We start from the raw sequence: 21,240 nt of genomic DNA on the forward strand, positions 1-21,240 counted from the left end.
TATCATTATTTTCTTAGTATTATTCTGTTTAGCATATAGGCTTGGAGATACGACTAAATTGGATCTGCTCTCTTGAAGAAAAATATTCACACTTATAAGTGTAATTTTTATTTATTATACAGCATAAATTTCTGATAGATTGAGCATATCTATGAATAAAGCCACAAGAAAGAATTTTGTTAAGACATGTATCCTCAATATGCTAATTTCAAATGCATATATAATGCTATAATGTTTAGTGATGTGTAAAACTATGAGAATGCATTCAATTTGGTATGTTCTGTTTTTAAAAGTTAATAGTCATATGCACAAAGTTAACAGAATCAATTCTATATTTTGTGTTAACTTTAAGACTTAAAATATTAATAATACATGTACCATGATACATTACAGAACAAGTTTTTACAGTAAGATTGTTTTCGTCAGATAATTATGTTGCTGTGGTTTATACTCTATGCAGTCACCTTAGCCTAATTAGTGGTTACTTACTTTTTTGTCGTGGTTGTATTAAAATTTTCTTTCTGTATTTTGGCAGCTAATTTTCTGTGGTCTTCAGGGGAACTCTTAACAGTGCTAAGTTCTGATAGCAGCCAGAATTTTAATGAGTCTTTATTAGAAAGGCAGTGTGACAGCATAGATAGAGAATCAGAAGTTTGTTCTAATAAAGGAAATTAAATTTCAGTTAATGGCTTCTAGCACCACACATGTATCTTAATCCTTCTCATGTTTCCTTCAGATAATGACAACAGATTAGCAACCAAAATATAGAGAGAAAAAATCTTGTTTGTAATTAATGCTCAATAATTGGGTGATTGTGTACATCACTAACCATAACAACAAAGCTTTTAGAAAGATTTAAATATTTCCATGGTTGAAACACAAAAATATAAAGTTCAGAAATATACGTTCACTTCTCTCCATCTAATGTGCTATTACATTTTGTCACTACTGTGAAAGGTTTTGCACACACCACAAACTTTGAATGAAACGTCTATCTCCAGACATATGAATGTATTCTATGCCAGCGTATGACATCATCTTGATTAGTCTGTAGTGCTCCACCTCTAGGATGGTGGAAACATCCTCTTGCATTGAAACAATTATTTGTTCTCCCCTGAAAAATACTTGTCTTCAGATATGTTGAATTTCTCTCTTTGTATTTGTAATTATAGGATTTCTGAATTGCATTTATTACTTTTAGTTAAATTTTATTTTTAACATTTTGTTTTATTCATGTTCTTTTATTTCCAACTAAAACTTCACTCAACTTTAACTAGATGGATCATTTTAAAAATGAATTCCAATGTCCATATTTTTGACACTACTGCATAGTTATTTTCCACTGCTTCAGAGGTGACTAGGAACATTCTGATTATCTGATGGATAGTAGTGCTACTATTATTTTGCACTGGGGGTTTAGTTCTATTCTACCTCAGATCTAAGATTCTCAACCTCCTGTTTATGTTGTTTTAGTTGAATTTGTCCCTGTCTATTAACATTGTTAACTAATTGTTCTCATAACCTGCTCTTGTTTCTGGTTCTTTTTGTCTAATGAAACAGGTGGTGGTACCTTCATGCTTGGCTTCATTAAGTACTTGACAAACTTTCTCTTTCACCAGTTGTTCCTGTTGAGTCTTGGATTACCTTATTGCATGTGGCTCCTCCTCCTATCTATCTTTTCTATTCCTTTCCCTTGATAATTGTGTTCAGGCCAATAATTTTTGTCTCAGCTTTACTTTCACTCAATTTTCTTCTCTTCAACTTCAAGAAGTTTATTCTCTGGTGTATGGTTAAGATTATTTTTTGTTATTTTTCTTGAGCTTCATTTTCTTCCAGTTCATAATTCTTGTTCTACTTTGTCTCTCAGTTGCTGTTTGAGTGTCTTTGTCTGGCTTTTGCTCTGTCCTTTCATGGAGATTTAATATTGAGACCCTGAAATCTTCATAGGGGACAGTTTCAGTATGTATTTGTCATTTTGGCCCCTATATTTTTTTCTGCAGTGTCCCATTTAACTTGGTTTCCATCTTTCTAGGATTTGTTTGATCATCATATCTTACTTTTGGTTGTTTGCTTTCTTGATTTTTAGTTATCTGTTTGAAATCTTTTCTTTGAGATGAGGTTTTTCTCATACTTTGAAATAAAATATTGAGTGGAGTTTATTCATCAGTAGTCATTCTTGCTTACTTTGGTTTCCAGATTTTCTTGGTCCAGGGGAACCTTGTCCTTGATTGCTTTACTGGACTGCTTCTTCTCCAGTTTTTCATCCTCTTGTTACTGCCCATTGTCTCTATCCTGGAGGGCTGATTATCAGAAATCATGGAGGTGACTAATTTTTGGGGTTATCACTTAACTCCACTCTAGTGAAAAGTTGGTGCTACTACATTACACATTATTGCAAAAGATCTTTGGATCATATAATTCTTTCTCCTGGATTTCCATATTTCTCTCATTCAACATCTTCTTTCTTCTTTTCCAGTTGTTTCCATCTCCCTTGTACTTTTGGCATTTGAGAAGGCAGTGCCCTCTGTCTAGGTTACGAACACTATGAAACAGGTCTCTAATTCCTCTTTTTGGTTTTACTCCATTTCTTTCTGTCATTCCAAGAAATACAGGAAATGTATTACCTATCACAGATCTTTTGTACTTGAATCACATTTTTCTCATTTCCTGGTTCAAGACTGATGATTTTATCAATTTTAGTTGGATGAGCAAAGACAATATTTTTAATGTTTTGTTTTCATACTGTCGTTATTTCATCCACTCATTACTTCTGCTTATTCACTCATGACATTTAGATTTGTCTGTTGTTGGACATTTTCTATGACTTAGCAGTAGCCGAAAGCTACTGCTTTCAGCCAGGTCTTACCAGCTTTTGCCTGGAGTTGGGATTTAATTTCTGTTATGTATGGCTCCTTCTTGTATCATCCAAAATAGCATCCTTGACTGTGATCTGCTCTTTTTAGGCATCATTTTATTTAAATGACAGTCAAATTCTTTAAGTGTGTGGAACCATATTGTGTATTGTATTCCTTTCAGAGTTTTTCAACCAATTTGTTGAGTGGGCTCATCCTTCTCTTTTGTGTCTTTGAAACATGGAACTTCTAAATATCAAAGTTGTCATATATTACTCTCTTCTTGTAGGAGAGGTTCTTTTCATGTGTGTGGATTCCTGTACATGGTGAGGGGATCTCCCAGGAAAGGTTCTGTTCTTTCAATTTACCTCCTTTGGGACCTAAACATCCACCCACATGTTTGCTGTGCATAGTGACCCATGAAGGGGAGGAGAGGATCCTGGAGGTTGAGGGGTCCAACCCTAACACATCACTTTGGCCTTGAATTCCTGCAGACAGGTAGCCTTAGGTGGCCCTCCATTGGGTCATTTGGCTAGTCCACTTCTGTTAGAGTCAACCAAGCACCAGAGTTGGATGTTCTCAACAGGTGTTGTGAACTTTGTGTCTGATGCTGGTGTTTGGGTAATAGCGTTTACGAAACCCTGGCGTTGCTGCAGTGTCCTTGTTTGGCATTGTAGTGCATCCCTTCGCAGGGCTCCATGGTGAGTATGGTCAGTAGGCATCAGAATATTCTTTTTCTATTATGGATCCTCCAAATGAAAATTTAAATAAAATAGTGAAAAACAGTCCACAGGTAAACAACCACATCTTGAAGATTCTGAGCAGCAATTTTCAACATCTGTTACATCTGTACCTCATTTTCTTATACTATATTCTCTTTCAGACAAATCTTTAGGGCAGATGTCTCCATTTCTCATTCAGAAGGGACAAGAGGGACTTGCTGGCTATCCAGAATTAGTAAAAAGCTTTGCTTTGGTGACATATTGATGGAAACATCCCCATCTCAACACAGTGAACTCCTCTTGCATTCAAAGGCAATTGAGGATATACCTATTGAGGTTACACCTCATGCTACTTTGAATTCATCACAAGGAGTTATTGTTGAGAGGGACTTCAAGAACATCCCTGAGTCAGAGATTCTTGGTGGTTTCTCCACTCAAGGAGTTTCTGCAGTGAGCCATATCTCCACTCGCAAAGATGGAACTACGATGTGGACCAATGTCCTCATCCTGACATTTACATCACCACACTCACCTGCCACCATCAAGGCAGGTTATTTAATTGCAGGGTATGGCTACACATTCCAAACCCTCTCAGATGTTTCCATTGTCAGCGGTTCGGTCACCCGAGGATATCATGTCATGGTACCTTGATGCGTGCTCATTGAGGTGGCAAGGACCATGATGCCTATGAGTGTGAAACGGACTCTCATAGTGTCAATTACAGCGGCTCTTACCTGTCCAACTTTTGTTCTTGTCATAAATGGTTGGAAGAAAAAGGGGTGCAGCATTTGAAAATGATTCAAAATATTGCTTATCCTGAGGCTCAAAAGTTGCTGTCCACTACTTTATCTCGGACTTATGCTGCTGCACTTTGTTCCATGACTACAATGGGAATGCAGATGGATCTTATTCTGCCTCCAAAATGAAAAGTCTTTTGACTTCCATGGTAAAAAAATTGATAAATCAACTTCAACACCCATCTTTGTCTCTAACATGCATTCCAACAAACCTCAAGATCCACTTCCTTTGGTCCTGGATATGGGCATTTCCTAGGGTACATCTTCTCCATCCACAAGATGCAAAACGATCCTTTGGTCACGTCCACAATGAAGAAAAAAGACATGGTTGTAAACAGAAGGGCTCTCCACCCATTTTGCGTACACATAAATAGAAATGGCCATCTTGATACAATGGAACTGTTGAGGTTTACATTCTAACGTTGATGACACCAAAGCACTGCTTGCTTCCTAGAATCCTGTATGTCTTTCTTTACAGGAAACATTTCTGAAACCTACTGATACGGTCACCTTACAATGGTTTTCTTTGTACAGAAATGACAGGCTGTGTGATGGACAAGTGCATGGAGAGGTGGCATTTTTGGTTGGTCAGCATGTGTCCACCCTGTCTTTGCCACTCGACACACCTTGGGAGGCCATAGCCATCTGTGTTTCCTTGGGTCATACCATCAATGTTTGTTCTTTCTATCTGTCACCTGGAGAGACATGTAATCAATCAGACCTTGATGCTCTCATTGAACAGTTGCTGTCTCCCTTTTTCATCCTGGGGAACTGCTGACACTGATAGGAGGGATCACTCTGTAGAGCATATGCTCTCTGATCACAACCTTTCTCTTTTCAATAGCAGTTCTTCTACTTATTTCCATGTACCTAGTAAGTCCTTTACTGCTATTGATCTCTCAATTTGCTCCCCTTCACTATTCTCCCATTTTTCATGAAAAGTTTAACAATAATCCACGAGGCAGTGATCATTTTCCTATAATTTTGAGACATACTGGCCGTGGTTGATGCCACCTGATCCGTGTGCCCTGGTGGAAGCTGGATCAAGCAAACCAGCCCTCTTTCACTGTTCTCGCAGGACTTGATCCTGCCAATATCTGTAAGCCATTCCTTAGTGGGCCATATTTTTTCAGAAAAGACTATCTGCCATTGCTCTTTTTGGCCTTTATATCCAGGTGCAATTGGATGAATTGGGATGTCCTTGGATAACATTGCTGTATCCATGGTCAGCCCATCTCACCATGGCTTATTACAATCTCCAAATGTGACTCATCTTTAATTTTTCTGAGAAAAGCAGACACTCCAATTGGAAATACTGTTTGTTATTTGCTGAACATCTTTTGAACAATCCTTTTATTACTATTTATACAGATGGTTCAAAATCAGGTCACTGTGTTGGCTCTGCTATTTTTTGTTCTGGTTCGGTAGTTGCATGCAGAATCCCCTCTACAGCTTTTGTGTTCACTTCTGAACTGTATGCCATTTCTCTTGCCCTGGATCACATAGAAGCTAAGCAGTACTCAAATTGCACTATTTATACTGACTTACTTAGTTCTCTACTAGCCCTGAACTTGCTTCATGTTAGTTCACACCCTGTTCTCACTGATATTCAAAACTGGCTGGCCCATTTCTCTCTAAGATCTATGCCTATCCAGTTTTTCTGGTTACCAGGCCATGTTGGTATTTGCAGGAAGGAGCTTGCTGGCACCACAGCTGAATCTATATGCTCTGGCTCTATTATTGCTGTGCCTGTTCTGTACATGGACTATGGTCCAGTATTCAGAGCTTGGCTTCATGCCAGCTGGCAGTCAACTTGGAGTGAGCAATGCAAAAATAAGCTTTTCCAAATAAAACCCTATATTGGACTTTGGCCATCTTGCTTCCTTAAGGATTGGAAAGAGGACATTATCCTGTCTAGACTACACATTGGTCACAATTTTTTAACTTATCATTTTCATTTATCTGGGACTGATGCACCAATGTGTTGTGTGTAACAATAATCCACATTTTACTTTCTTGCCATCATTATGACACTCAACAACGGCACCATTGTAAACATCTTCTGTCCCAAGGTTTATCTGTAATGTTAGACAGGGTTATTGGTGATGATGACACTGTCCACCTTTGTAATGTTTTTATTTTTTTAAAGGCCATTAATTTTTTACTGCTATTTAAGTTTTTCAATTTATACATTAGACATTTTTTAACATGATTCCCTTTTAAAAAATCAAGTACATCTAGTTTGATTTGAAATTAGAAAATGGCTGTAATGTTAAATAACTCAAAACCAGGACTGGAAATGCCAACTTCAGATGACTAATGCTGTTGTTTGAACTACCCATTAGTCATCTTGGTGAGTTATAATTAAAATTTTGCTGGAAGTCTTTTACAACTTTTATTTTCTGAAAATGGCCATAACATCAAATAACCTGTTACCAGGACTGAAAAGGCCAACTTCAGGTAACTTATAGTGGTTTTTGAACTTATCTATTTGTCTTCCTGGTGAGTTATGATAATTACAATTATGCTACAAAAAGTCCTTTACAACTTGTATTACTGTAAGAGTATTCTCTGCATGTGATGGATACAGCCTAACACTGAATGATGCTTCACTGGAGGCACTCATCTCTAGCGTGTGACATACTTTATGAATTTCCCTTTCTGATGCTTTGTTTCAGAGAGATTATCATATTAGTTTTGGTCTGCACTTGCATCTTCATTTTCTCAATTGTGAGATTTTAGCACTGTTGTTCCTGAAGTTAGCATTTTCCTCACTTGAAAGTGTACTTTGTATCAACACTTATCTCTCCTTGCACAGCTCCTTTCTCATATTTGATGCATTTCTTTTGTCTCATGAAGATTGAGTATTTGTTCCATTGGTAGCATTTGTACAGATTACTCTGTCCTCCTATTGGTGAAAGGCTATTGTCTAGTGATACTAATAGACAAACTGGTGCAGCACAGATGTGAGTTTCATTCAATGCTTGTGGTATGCACAAAAACATCATGACAGTGGTGTGAGGTTGTGCAGAGAGTTATTTACATGGAATAAATAAGGTAAGAAAATTAACTATGCTTTAACCAACCAGAAGGAACTTTTAGGCCTAATCCATTTAATAAGTTTTGTAAAAGAATTGTTAATTATCCATATGGAAGTTGTAAATATTAAGATAACAATAAAATAATGCAAGATAGTGCAACTTTTTTTTAAATGCACCAGTTATAAACTTAGGAGCAAGTGTTTGTTAGTCTACTATTCTAACAGATATGCAAATGTAACTATTTATGCACTCACCAAGTAAGAGAAGATTTTTTTTTGTGGAATACTTGTAAACAAATTTTAAAATGTCTACACAGCTTAAGAAGCTGTCTGTATATTCATTTTATAGTTATTAAGTTGATGATTAATATAAACAGGTAAATTTTAATTACTACAACAGTATAAACATTTGTCCATCGTGTTTAGGGTGACAATACTCAATATTATTGTGATGGATACATTTGGAAGGCTTTTCAAATGTACAAATTATTACTAATTAGGCATGTTGACTAGATACAGCTTTTCCATTTTCCAGTTGTAACAAATGGAGATGTTCCTCCGGGCAAAACTTTTGTCAGGGAAGGTGGTAAGTTTACCTTAACCTGCCGTGTGCGTCCAACTGGTCTCCATCTGTGGTATAAAGATGGGGTGCCTGTTGTGCCTGACACAAAAAATAGGTATCTCCTAGAGCAGGAGACTTCTCCGTCCTTTGGGTCTGAATATGTAATGCTCATGAAGCTCTCGGTGGAACAGGCAGTACCTATCCATTCAGGAGAATACAAGTGTAGCAGCTTTAGCCCACATTCACATCGTATTGTGGTGCTAACTGGTAAGGTGTGAGCTTTTCTTTCTGTGACCAAAAGATGGCTCAACCAACGTGCTGTACATTCTGTTTTTTGTTTAATAATATTGGTCTAAGTCATAAAAATAAGCTTTTTCTTGTGAAAATGAGTTGCTTTAGTATGTATTGTACTGTTTATTTGTAAATACAAAATATTAGTGCCTTTTGTTTAGTTTAAAGATTACACATACAGGTTACAGAAATCAATTTTGGATTTTATAAGTACATTATTTTTTCAGACTTCATTCTCCTGTTCATCTTCACTTCCAATAAAATAAAACAAGACACATTTGGAATATTTATTAGTTGTCATTAGTGTTATTTGTATATCACAGTGGCGTGTAGAATAATATATTCGATAGCTTTATCATTAAGTGACTTTATTCACACATGTACAGTTCTGAAAACATTTTTTTTAAATCCACATATTTATGAAGAAGTTAAATTTATTGTTAGGCTATAAAATTGGTAGATAATAAAAAGTTAATCATCAATGTGTTTGAATCACTGAATTAAACACTAATCAGTAGCAAGATTTTTGTATTTTTATAATATGGTGAAGAAATCGGGCAACCAGTAGTTGGATCAATTTAAACTTAAAAACTTCTAATAAACTTCTGGTACTAAAAGTTTGGTACATATATTTAGGAAACACTTTGCTCTTCGTTTTTCTGTTTTTTTTTATGAAACTTGAATGTTCTGATTTATGTTTAAACCATCTACTATCTTAAACATCAAGATTTTATTAATCATGAACTGTGATAGTAGACCACAATATGGTTTGCAATGAATTGCACAAAACCCTAAGAGGATATTCAGGCAAAAATGCCTTATACTGTAAAGATTCATTTCAAATGTTTTAAAATCTTTATTATTGACTGCTCAGTCTGTACCCACAAAACTCCACAAGGAAAGTGTGTGTATATTAGACTTGCAAAAAAAAGAAAAACTGCTCAAAATTCTAGTGTTCCTTTAAAAGACTTGAGTACAGGGTATAACAGGAATTTACCAGGCAATCATAGATGAACATTAAATCTGTAACATGATCTAGGTGTATATGTTTTACTTGAAAAGGCTACATTTCTATTAGCAAAATTTTAAATCTATCTATATAGTAGGGGGGGTCCTTAGTCTAGGCATATATTTGACCTTTGCTATACATTATATATAAAGAATTTAGTTACACAAACTCTAAATGTTCAATATAATCTCAAACAAATATCCACAACAATCACCAATTGCAGCTTAAGGTTTTTACTTCTTGAACTAATGCAATCAGATAGTTAATAGCTACAGTAAATCACCTTGAATCATACCAGCTAACTACTACCTATGTTTATTATGGGAATTTAAAAATTATAAGAGAACAAGGTGGAGACATTGTAGACGTTATTTACTAAATGCACAGTTCCTTAACTTTCACTCCACCAAATGTTATTCTTTGTAACACCACAGAGTCAAATTAGAGGTTTATAGTTTGAATTAATAATGTCTACAGTATATCCAGTCATGTTTACTTACTTTTTAATAATCCCTAGTTGCAGGTTTTTAAATTCCCATTTTTTAAATTATCATTTGGTGATAGTTGTTGGTGAGCTTTTCTTTAAAAGTCTTTTTTCTTCTGCAGTTTAGTTTATCACTTGTTAAAAGTTGTTTGATGCAGCATAAAATAGTGTATATTTTGTACATATATTAAATGTAAAAAGGTTTCGTTTTTGAAGCTCAGAATTTAAGCTGTCATTGTCACAAATTTGGAAATGTTGTGTACAAGTATAACAGGCAGGTGGGTGGTAATACACAATACATATTTTCCAGGTGAACATGCTCGTATGAGGTGTAAAATTTTCAAATAATTTTATTATGAAATTGCCAAGTATGAAGATGAAAGTCAATCCCAGAAATGAACTCTGAAAAAATGTCAATATTTGATTTCATTGCAGCCTTGTTCCTGTGTAATATTAGGCTGTTTTTGACTCCATGTGTGGGGTTATATATATTTCAAAACAAATGATTAGACACTTTAGATACTCCAAAATAAAGCAACTTTAGAAATATATTTTCTAGAGATAAGTAGTTATAAAAGTGAGTAAATTGTATATAAAGTGCTTATGCACATATTGTAGTACCTTGGTTTGAGCCATCTTTTCCTGAAGCATCACTGAGCTCTGGATTTATTTACTTTACAGTTTATAAGTTTTGTAGAGAAGAGCATTAGCATACGAGTGCATAAATCTTGTGAACCTTCCCTTAATCACTGCTTGCTTTTAACACCTTTGTATTATTTATGCATGTTTTAATTTTGGTTATACTCATGTGTGGTGTTTGTTTTAGTTTTGTTATTTACGCACATTCATATACACGCGTACTTGGATAATCCTAAGCTTGACTAGTTAATGCACTTCCATACGTATGGAATATGTGTACAATATTTACTTCAGTGAAAGCAGTTACATGTGTAAATAACTGAGTTGCAAGGTGTCTATCATCTGCATTTACCTCCCCATCTTTAGATGTTTATTTTTAAAATCAAAACAATGAGAGGAATAGTTATTATTTTTAACAGTATTCCTTAAACAAAAGAATATTTATTACTATTCACAATGATTAGAATAGCTTATGAATGTGTAGGTCTTCTAAACAATCACTGCAATCAGTAACATAACTTTAAAAAAATTATAAAAAGAAAATGACTGAAATGTTTTATTAAATTATACAACTTACATAATGCATACTAAAAACCAAATAAAATAGTGACCTAACAGAAATCAATTATTTTAAATAGATTTTGATGTTACTAAATCAACATTTTCTTTATTAGGATATATTATAAAGATTAAATTAAAGTGTTAATTTTTGATGTGTGTATTACAGAAATGCATCATGTATTTGTTTTATAATTATGCTAAGTGTCATGTTCATGATGAATGAACAAAAAAAGTTTACTTTATTGTAACAATAGGAAAATGGCATTGGAACTTACATGTGAATAGTTAGGGAAAGAATAATTCCTTTTGTACTCGTGTATAGTTTTTTCTTTCTAATCACATAAAGACTGTTATGATACTGGTTATGTGTAAATGTTATATTATATATTTTACTTAGAACTGTGTCAACTGCTACCTCTGTGTTGCCATTGTAGTGTAGGTTCAAGTATGGTCTATTTGCTGATTCATAATTAATGTAACACAGGTAAAGAAGTAAGGTTTGTAAGTTTGAGATGACTCTAATTATATGTAGTTCTGGAGTTTATGGGGTGCATGCACATTCTTAAATATATTTAACACTTTCATAACAGGTCAGGGTTCAAAGGCCATATCACATTTGCTGACTTGTATTCAAAATTTTATTGAACTTTTTATAAATTTATGTCAGTAAGTTTGGAATGAAATTGTGGATTATAATTCAAATGTTATATGCAAGTTATATGCAATATATATATATATATATATATATATATATATATTAGCTTTAGTGAGCCATGTGGTATGTTAAATGCAGCACTGTTTAAAATTAGATGTTTGTGATGTTAAAATAATAAGTCTATAATTTCATGTAAATTAGTAACTCAAATTACTAATATTGACAACATAGAATGTAAAATAAAAACCTTATTTTTTTATTTTGCTGAGATATGGCTTATATACTGAATCAAACGTGGTGGCCCTGCTCAACTCTTTTCATTTTTTGAAAAGTCCCTTGTATGCTCTTACCACAGTGTATAACTTGATTAACCAATCAACAGCTTAGTGTCCCCAGAATGATTTTTTTCCCCATCATTTTAATCTTTGAAAAGGCTTTCTTGTTATTTTGATTCAAGTTTTCAAAGAGGTAGGTTGTGTCTTTAGTCTGCTCAAAGTTTCATATTTTATAAAATGTATTAAAAAAAGACAAAAAACACTTAGTTACTAAGCTTAATAAATTGTAGTGAAATTCTGTGGCATCATTGCAGTTATTTATGATTTTTTGATTATTCAACTGTATCTGTAAAACCTGAAAAAAAGTTTGATATCCTCCATGTATGAAATTTTAAAAGGCTCAGCAACCTATGCTCAGCAATAATTAAGTACAAAGGTCTTATCAAGAGGAGGTACTTGTTTTCTTGATTTATTGTTTTATATGTTAAGAAAAATAAGTTTTACAATTTATTAATAAATATTAATAATCTCTGTACATTATATATATAATATTTGAAATGTGACTGTACATTAAAATATCATTACTCCATTAAAACACAGCCAAGACAGGGAAGATTAAGGGTCTGTTTTATTATACTGGACGTGTGACTTGAGAGCATGTGCGCAGTGCAAGCTGTATAATGTCAGGTTGGCATGAGCTCAGTATAATAAAAAATAAATATACATGTTCATAAATAGAATTGTGCAACCTAAGCTACCTGGACTAAACATTTGTATTTTCTTATAATATATAGTAATTCCAGCATAATTTATATTTGTTTTCTAATATTTTTATGATGGTAATGAGGTTGGTCAAATGACAGACCTCCACATAGAGTATAGAAAATAACATAAAATATGAAGTTTAACTGAAAACAAATGTTTGAGATGTATTTAGGAGGTTTTAGAGATATTGCAAATAATATTTAAGATTTTGAGGATGAAGAATAGTTTTTAATCGTAACATGAAATCATTTTGCACTCAGACAAGTAATGAAACAGACTCTTTTCACAAACAAATCTCTGGTAAAAATATTTCATTAAATAAATCTGATTTCTGTTTACGAAATACTTGGAATCCTTACTAAAAGTCTACCATATTTGATGAAGATGCATGTGCTGTATTAAGTTTTAATGCAAATACTTTTGCAAACGAACTCTTGTATTATACCGAGCCTGTTGCAAAAGTGTTAATATAGTTCTCTTTCTTTGGTTTTTATACAAACTTAAATTATGTGTACAGAATATATAAATAATGCACACTTAATTTTATATTACTTTTATCAATAATACTAAACATTTGTGTATATCACAATATATGTTAATGAAGTACTTTGTTCTCTAAAACCCATCACAAACAATTATTTTACATGTCTAGTTTTATACTTAAGCCCAAAAACAGGTGACACTCAGTAATGTCACATATTTAGGGGTAAGGATTTTCTTAAGTAATGATTCATTTCCTTTATATATTTTATGTGAAATGTCTTTTGGTACCAATAGAGGAGCACTGTGTTATTTAAATTATTTGCGTGTATACTTTTTCAGAACTATGAGCCTGGACACAAACTTGTATGAATGAATAAAATGATATCTAGTTGCATTTTAAACTTGTATAAAATTGTGTGACAGGACCAGAACTGGGTGATATGATTAACTGCCAATGAACACCTATCAAAATAATTAGTACCCCATAAAAATAACTTATTAATCAAAATTAGTGTGCCCAATTATTATTTTGTGGTTTTTCAAATAGTTGATTAATAAAAATTTCAGTTTAATCAATTGTAACAAAAATAATCAACTATTTGAAGTTGGGTTTGGATTATTCCAACTATTTAATTAAAATATTAATGTTATGCTTAGTTTAAGGCTTAGTTCTCTTTTTGGTTTGTATGCACAGTGGTGTGAGGAACATTAATCAAATTTATTTATCAAAAGCAATCAGTTAATGGGGCCAGCCATTAATTAACTGATTAGCAACCACCATTAATCACCCAGCTCTAGTGAGGTTGTATTAATTTAGTTTTTGTTTTATTTGACATGATGCATTGAATTGTATAGTGTCTTTATTATAGTTATTTTCTGATTTGTTTAATTAAGATTTAATACATGTGTATCAGTTTTTCAAAAAATTTATTTTGTAACTAATAGAATATGAAGATTTCAATATTAGTTACCTCAATTACAAAAAATGTAATTATGTTTATGGAATGTGTTTGAAATGTGCTGTATATACATAGTTTAATCAATTTTCTTTAATGTACAAACATGTACTCATGGTAAATCGTAGGTTAAACAACTAAAATTACTTTATGTATTTTCCAATACATTCTTTTTTAAATGTATATAAAGCTGTCTTGATTTTCTGCCCATGAGCATTATTGAAAAATTTTAATACTCAGTGTACCAGTCTATATATTCCAAAATTTCATGCCACTTTTGAACATATCTATAACATATGACCACCCATAACCAATAATATTGTACCACATATGTTGATTCATCTAGTTTATTCTGATGTTCATGCTCAATTCTTACTCTCAGTTAACACAGCATCATTTTGATGTGTGTTTTTCACATATGAATGCCATTTATGATTGTACTTTGTTAATATTTCAATACCCATATTAACAGTTTTGTTTTACTGTTTTTATTCCGTTTCAGATTTTTGCTTTTTATTTAATGTTACCAACTTTTATAGTAATTTAGAATGACTCTACCAATCAGCATATTGATAACAGAAATTCCCATTACAGTAGAAAACACTTTTGGTAAAATTATCCAGGAATTGGGTTTGATTTGATATGTTGAGGAGGCGCAGGCCTTAATTCACAAGGAGTTAGGCTTCTATGTTTAACTGGCAATTACTTTTCATTTTCAACCTGGAAGTATTCCTGAGGATGAATACAATTAGTGAGATGAACATTGGATTTACTCTTTTTGGCATCTTTTTATTTTGGTCTGTCACATTTACACTTTTTTTTTATGGCTGATTAATCAGGTATGTGATTTATTACGTTTCTTTTTCTTCCTCACTTGCAGATGTCATTGATTGGATTTTTATGCTGTTAATTTTGCCAGAATCCTCTACCATTTCTCTTATGTAATCATTTATTCACACTGGTCTTTACCTGTAAGATTTCTGTTGTCCAGGAAGCCCTCTTGACTTTCACACCTGTCTTCCTATTCCGATCCCGAACAGATTTACTCTATAGTGTTATGTGACACTTGCTGCCTTGGGTGGTGGACCAAGAATACTTCTTTCTGAGTGTGAAATTGGAATTTACTTTCCAATACAGCCATACATTTGTCCACTTAATGAGAAGAGGATAAAGCTGTATTCTCTCCTTCCTTTTCCCTAGATACTTATTCCCAAGTGAACTGATCATTAGTTAGAGCAGCAGGACTACCATATGTAGGATACTCCTTGTAATACCTTTTTCCAGATAACATCACCCTGTTTCCTGCAGTAGAGGATCCCTTTGTCATTAATTCTGTTTATAGGAGGTTTCTATTTCTGCTCCTGTGGTTGAGTTTGGGGGACTTCATTTACCTTGCAATACCAACAATAGGATGTATGTACACTGTTCCTATGGTTGAGTAAATATTCCACATCCTTCTTGTAATTTTGAATGCAGATATTGTCCTGTTTTTACAGTTGAGGAATGACATGACCCTATAATTACAAGTTTGATTTGTTTCACATCTTGCTTCTAAGGTGGTTTTTGAAATTTTGGCTAAATGGTAACTTCCTTTTCACAATTCTGTTTGATTTATATATGACACTGTTTATTTAAGATTGAGATTGGTTTGTATATATTTCATGGTCCATAGGCGCTAACTACAAAGTTGTTATTCTTTCGATTTTTATCTGAGTGATCCTCAACCTCTTAAGTCCAAGGACTGGTTGTGGAACCTCATCTGTCTAGTTGAGATTGGATAAATATATAACCAGGCCTTGTTGTTGTTCTCCATTGTTATTTTTACCAAACTGTCTCTTGATTTGTCATTTTTCCCTATGAATATAAAGTTTGTCTCATTGTTGTGGCAATAAAGCTCTTCATCTATGCGAGTTGGCTGTTTTCCAGACTGGTTTGTGCAATGGAGGACAATTCAAATTCACACCTTTTTTTTTTTCACTGTGGATTGTATCTTGCAGAATGAATTAAGCCTGTGCACATCCTTTTTATCCACCTGTGTTATGTTAAATTCCTTCTTACCAGGTGAAGAGCATACCTGTTCCAGAGTAGTGTAGTGCCCTGCATATGTGCTTTGGTTCCTTTTCTGAGCACATCAATTATCTCTAGGTGGTTAATTTCCACTTGGTTTCACTTTTAGGCAACTACACCTTCCCCTCCTCCTTTTCAATGTAGGACTCTACTGTTGAATCAGAAAAGAGAAGACCATATTGAAAGTTAACATTTTTTTACACAATTCCCACCCATTTTTTCATTGCCAATGTTATTCATTTTATTTCCTGCTAATTCTCAAAAGTAGGGATGTAGCGAGGACATTAGAGAGAGCTGGCTGTACCAATATAGATGGTACGGTACTATTGGTTGAGGGTGATCACATGCTATACACATGTTCAAAAATGGGATAAAATGAAGAGTATGTAGACTGGTATGCAGTGTTTTGGGGGCAGAAAGAAAATAGTTTGTTGTGAGGGGAGTAAGTACCTGTCAGAAATACATTTTTAGTGTAAGAAAGTGTTAACTTTGTTAAATAGTTTTTGTGAGGGGAGTAAGTACCTATCGGAAATACATTTTTAGTGTAAGAAAGTGTTAACTTTGTTAAATAGTTTTTGTGAGGGGAGTAAGTACCCATCGAAATACATTTTTAGTGTAAGAAAGTGTTAACTTGGTTAAATAGTTTGTTGTGAGGGGAGTAAGTACCTATCAGAAATACATTTTTAGTGTAAGAAAGTGTTAACTTGGTTAAATAGTTTGTTGTGAGGGGAGTAAGTACCTATCAGAAATACATTTTTAGTGTAAGAAAGTGTTAACTTGGTTAAATAGTTTGTTGTGAGGGGAGTAAGTACCTTTCAGAAATACATTTTTAGTGTAAGAAAGTGTTAACTTGGTTAAATAGTTTGTTGTGAGGGGAGTAAGTACCTATCAGAAATACATTTTTAGTGTAAGAAAGTGTTAACTTTGTTAAATAGTTTGTTGTGAGGGGAGTAAGTACCTATCAGAAATACATTTTTAGTGTAAGAAAGTGTTAACTTTGTTAGTAATGAGAGCTTTAAAGACTTGAGAGAAACAAGAAGACATTAAGGCAAATTACAATAAAAGAAATGAGTGTATACTGGTGAGAGCAAACAGAAGGAGGACAGGTTGATGATAGGAAGCATGAGTGGAAAGATTAAAATAACTGGTTTAAATAAGTAGATAATGAGAATGATGGCTCATGCATATTGGATAAAGGGATATCTTACATGAGGAATACAACCAAGTTTACCTGTACAAAATACTACAAGTGGTATTTCACACTCGCCGAGATGTAAGTTTTGGTTGATGTTTACAAGATTCTATAATACAATACTGATAATTCTAAGAGGTCATTAGAAAAAGTGCAGTGTATGCACATGTAAGTGATTTGTAAAACTTTCTTTTACAAAAAAACTTGGCATAATAGACAGAGCTACTGAAACAATTAGCTGAGGATGTTTAGTTCTTTATGCTGATTAAAAGTGAGCCAACATGAATAGATTTACCTGTAAATGTAAGATTAATGTAATAGGAAACTTTCATTTTTGGAGTAGCCTGAGATTCTGTCTTATTTTAAAAAGTTCTAACTGTAGGTGTACATTTTCTGATTCAACATTTTATAGAATAGTACATGTAATAAAGATGCTGAGTTTCTATAGTATTGATAAAGACGTTTACTTGTGGCTAAAATTTTTGTTACTAGTGGCCATGATATTAGAAACTCCTTATTATGCAACTGCATGTACAGTAGGTGATTGAAATAAAGTTGCAAGTACTTCTGTTTAAAAAAGCATGTTTGTTTTCCTCTAATAACTATAGCATTGATGCACTATTTTGCATAGAGTGGAAGTTTATTGTTGATTTATGTACATGATACGCTCCTAGCTTTAGCATGTAAATGATTAAGAAATTTTTTTAAATGATTTAAAATATGTTCTTGAAGTTGGCATTTCAGTGAGGCTTTTGTAGGAAGCATTCCTTTTACTCAGTTCATTATGGATTTGTAGAATTTTTGGGAGAAGAAAGAATGATCATACAAAGTATTGTATGAATAAACTTAAGTTTGTGGATTGAGCTCAACCTTGTTAAAGAAGGGTATTTTCAGATAGCTGCACGTGTGCTATTGGGTTTTTTATTTCATGATATAATGTTAACATTTAAAGTTTGGACTTGGAAAATTTGGATATACTGCAAACATAAAGTTACTATATTGGTTAATTGTTGCATTTTTAATATGTTCAGCTCCTGTCTGGATAGGTTGTACATAATTTCACTAAATAATCGTGTAATAAAACGTAGTTTCTGATTCCTGATTTGCAGAACTTAAGCTAAAATGTGTTAGGTGTTAATCTTAGTGGACTTTGGTATAAAATAAGTTTTAAAGACATGGCTACTTATGTACGCTATAGACATGTATATGCCACATTTGAATTGATGTGTTTAAAAACAAAATAAAAATTGTTTATTTGACCCAAAAAATCCACACGTCCCAAATTGTACTTTTCACAAGGGATAATTTGTAACATAAAAACATAATAAGGAATAATATTAACTGTTTAAGGAATAACATTAAGCTGTTTCTCTAAATTCAAAATTACTTAAGTTTTCAACTGTTCAGCTTTGTTTGTTTTTTTCTCTTAACTAGTAGAAAAAAATGTTTTTATGTTGTTAGTATAATGTTGTATTCAGTGTAGTTTCAATCAAGACATGTTACATCAAGTACATGCACCATTTTTATTTCAAGATTACTGTTCTTGTAAGAGAATTTCAGTGAAAAAAAAAAGATTTTGCTTTTGGTTTTTATAATTTTAAATATTAATTTTATTTTTGTTAAATATTAATTTAACTTCAGTATTTTTAGCTTCTGCCAAAATAGCATAGATATTTAATTATTGAGTTCTCCCAGTATACTTTTTATACAGTGCTATTTGGACTACATTCTGGTGTCAAAACAGAAATTTTTTTTCTTGGCATGTCTTCTTACATTGTCAATATGTGATGTACATGTAAACATGCTCATTAATGGGAAAAAATTACAATGTTTTTGTAGTTAAATGATAATAAGTACAACTATGCAGCAGTTACTGGTTCATATTTTGGAATTATCTTGTTTTTGTTTTGTTTCTTTAGTAAATATACCAAAAAAATCTTGTATTTTAAGACTTCCTATACAGGCTTGTTTCAGACAATCCAAATAATGAACTTCATATAATATGATTTTGTACTGAGAGTTGATGAAGACATTGGGTTAGTTTTTGCCAAAATAAGTGTTAAAAACAATTGTATGCTTGAATGTGTTAAATGCACCAATACTTAATATGGATAATGAAAATTTTTAAGTCTGTAATTATCTGGGTAATGTTAGTTTCTTTAAATTCTTAAAAATGGAGCAATGGAATAGTAAAAAAAAAAGAAAAATCTATGAAGAGAAAAGGAATATTTTTGTAGTATTAAAATTTGTTGGAAAGTCTGTGTATTTTGTGATAGTGTTAACTCACATAATGAATTGAGAAATATAGTTTGCAGTCATGATTGGAGAAATACCATGCAACTTTTAAATAACACTTTCACAACATACTGGATTTCTGGTTTTAGTTTTGCTTTTCATGAAGTAACAGCCTAAAGAGCTGGGTGACTCGAAATGTTAATCAGTTATTTGAAACTATGATCACATCAATCAGTATCACAAAAGATTCAACTATTTTTCCAATTATTACTGTTTTTACATATTCCAACTATTGGAATTACGCTTGAATTGATTAATGAAATGTGAACTTTATGAGTTTTCATTATTATTTTCAAATACTTGAAATTTCTTGAGCTTAATGACTCAGCAAAATAAGTGATTTAAGTAAAGTTTTCAAGATTTTGTTTCACTCCAACCATCCAAGTATTCCAGATATTACCATTATGTTTGTTTGCTTGTTGGATACAAAGCTATGCAATGAGCTATCTGTGCTCTGTTCATAGAGTATTGAAGCACTGTATTTAATAGTAAATTTTTTAAGCCATGTGATTTAAGAATAATAGATTTCTTTTTTCTTTTTAAACCACATAATGAAAATTAGTCAAATGTTATTAATTAATATATCTGACAATTAATCAATTCCAATTATTGCCTAGCTCTAACAAGCAATGTATTAAAATATATAATATAGTTTTATATCTTTTAGTAAATAAGTACTCAAATGTTGCACAATGAGATGACTTACTTTTATGTTGTATTTTTGTGAATTTTATAGTAACAGCCAGTATACCTACATTTGCTTGATGTAAGATACATAAAAATTTCAATGTTTGTTGTATTGTTTTAAACTTGAAACTTTTCTGAATCCTTGCTCATATAAAAAAGCTAAGCATTCTTGAGGTTTCCCAGTAATCTATTTGTTTTCTGCTCAGAATGTAGACCTACTTTCATCTATGTAATTGCACTTTTAGAACCCTCAATAGGAAAGTTTATTTTCTTAGTGTAGTTTATAGAACTGTGGCCTTGTGACTTTGTGACTTATGTTTGCTGAAGTGGACATGATTGATCATATATACAGTTGTCAGCAGAGTCCTGTCAAAGCACATTATGTTATCACTTCACAGTAAAGGCTGTGATTATATCTGTATCTTATACTTCAATGCTGTACTTTTCAATTACTTGTGTCGTTATAAAATCTTTAGTTAGGTAGCATAATAAGAATATTTTTTACTGCATCTGTGTAACATATGATTTAGTTTATTTAGATATAAAAATGGTGTTATTACATCCTATTTATGTCCACTATGGAAAATTATCCTCCAATATCATTGAATAGTTTGCCTTATGCTTTTAAGAAAGCCTTTTAATATACTGAAGTGTTCAAATGTGTTGAATATTGTTTGGCTTTAATGCTTTACACATGTACACTTTAAATAACTGGACAGTTTTCATATATTTTAGTATTCTGTCAAAGAAACTAACAAGGAATATAATAATCTTGTAAGGCATGAAGTTATTGTTTGCATGTTCATGTATATCGTAAAACTAAATCTGTGCATAGTAGTAGTACCTATATATTGACATTTTGATGTGTATTTATAATTCTTTTACACCCAATAGTAATGTATGAAGTC

General features: G+C 32.6%; 1 protein-coding gene across 2 annotated transcripts in view; it reads left to right on the forward strand.

Moving 5' to 3' along the window:
- The window catches only part of LOC143231952 (basigin-like), a 44,145-nt gene that overhangs the window by 6,174 nt on the left and 16,731 nt on the right, over nucleotides 1–21,240 (forward strand). Inside the window, exon 2 of one of the 2 annotated variants that reach the window (XM_076466840.1) lies at nucleotides 7,947–8,240. The exons of the other annotated variant lie outside the window; for it this stretch is intronic. Within the exon in view, the coding sequence (XP_076322955.1) occupies nucleotides 7,947–8,240 (294 nt within the window). The remainder of the gene's footprint in view (nucleotides 1–7,946; nucleotides 8,241–21,240) is intronic. 2 annotated transcript variants of the gene reach the window in all.

This window comes from Tachypleus tridentatus, chromosome 11 (genome assembly GCF_004210375.1).
Source record: "Tachypleus tridentatus isolate NWPU-2018 chromosome 11, ASM421037v1, whole genome shotgun sequence".
Taxonomy (NCBI): Eukaryota; Metazoa; Arthropoda; class Merostomata; order Xiphosura; family Limulidae; genus Tachypleus; species Tachypleus tridentatus.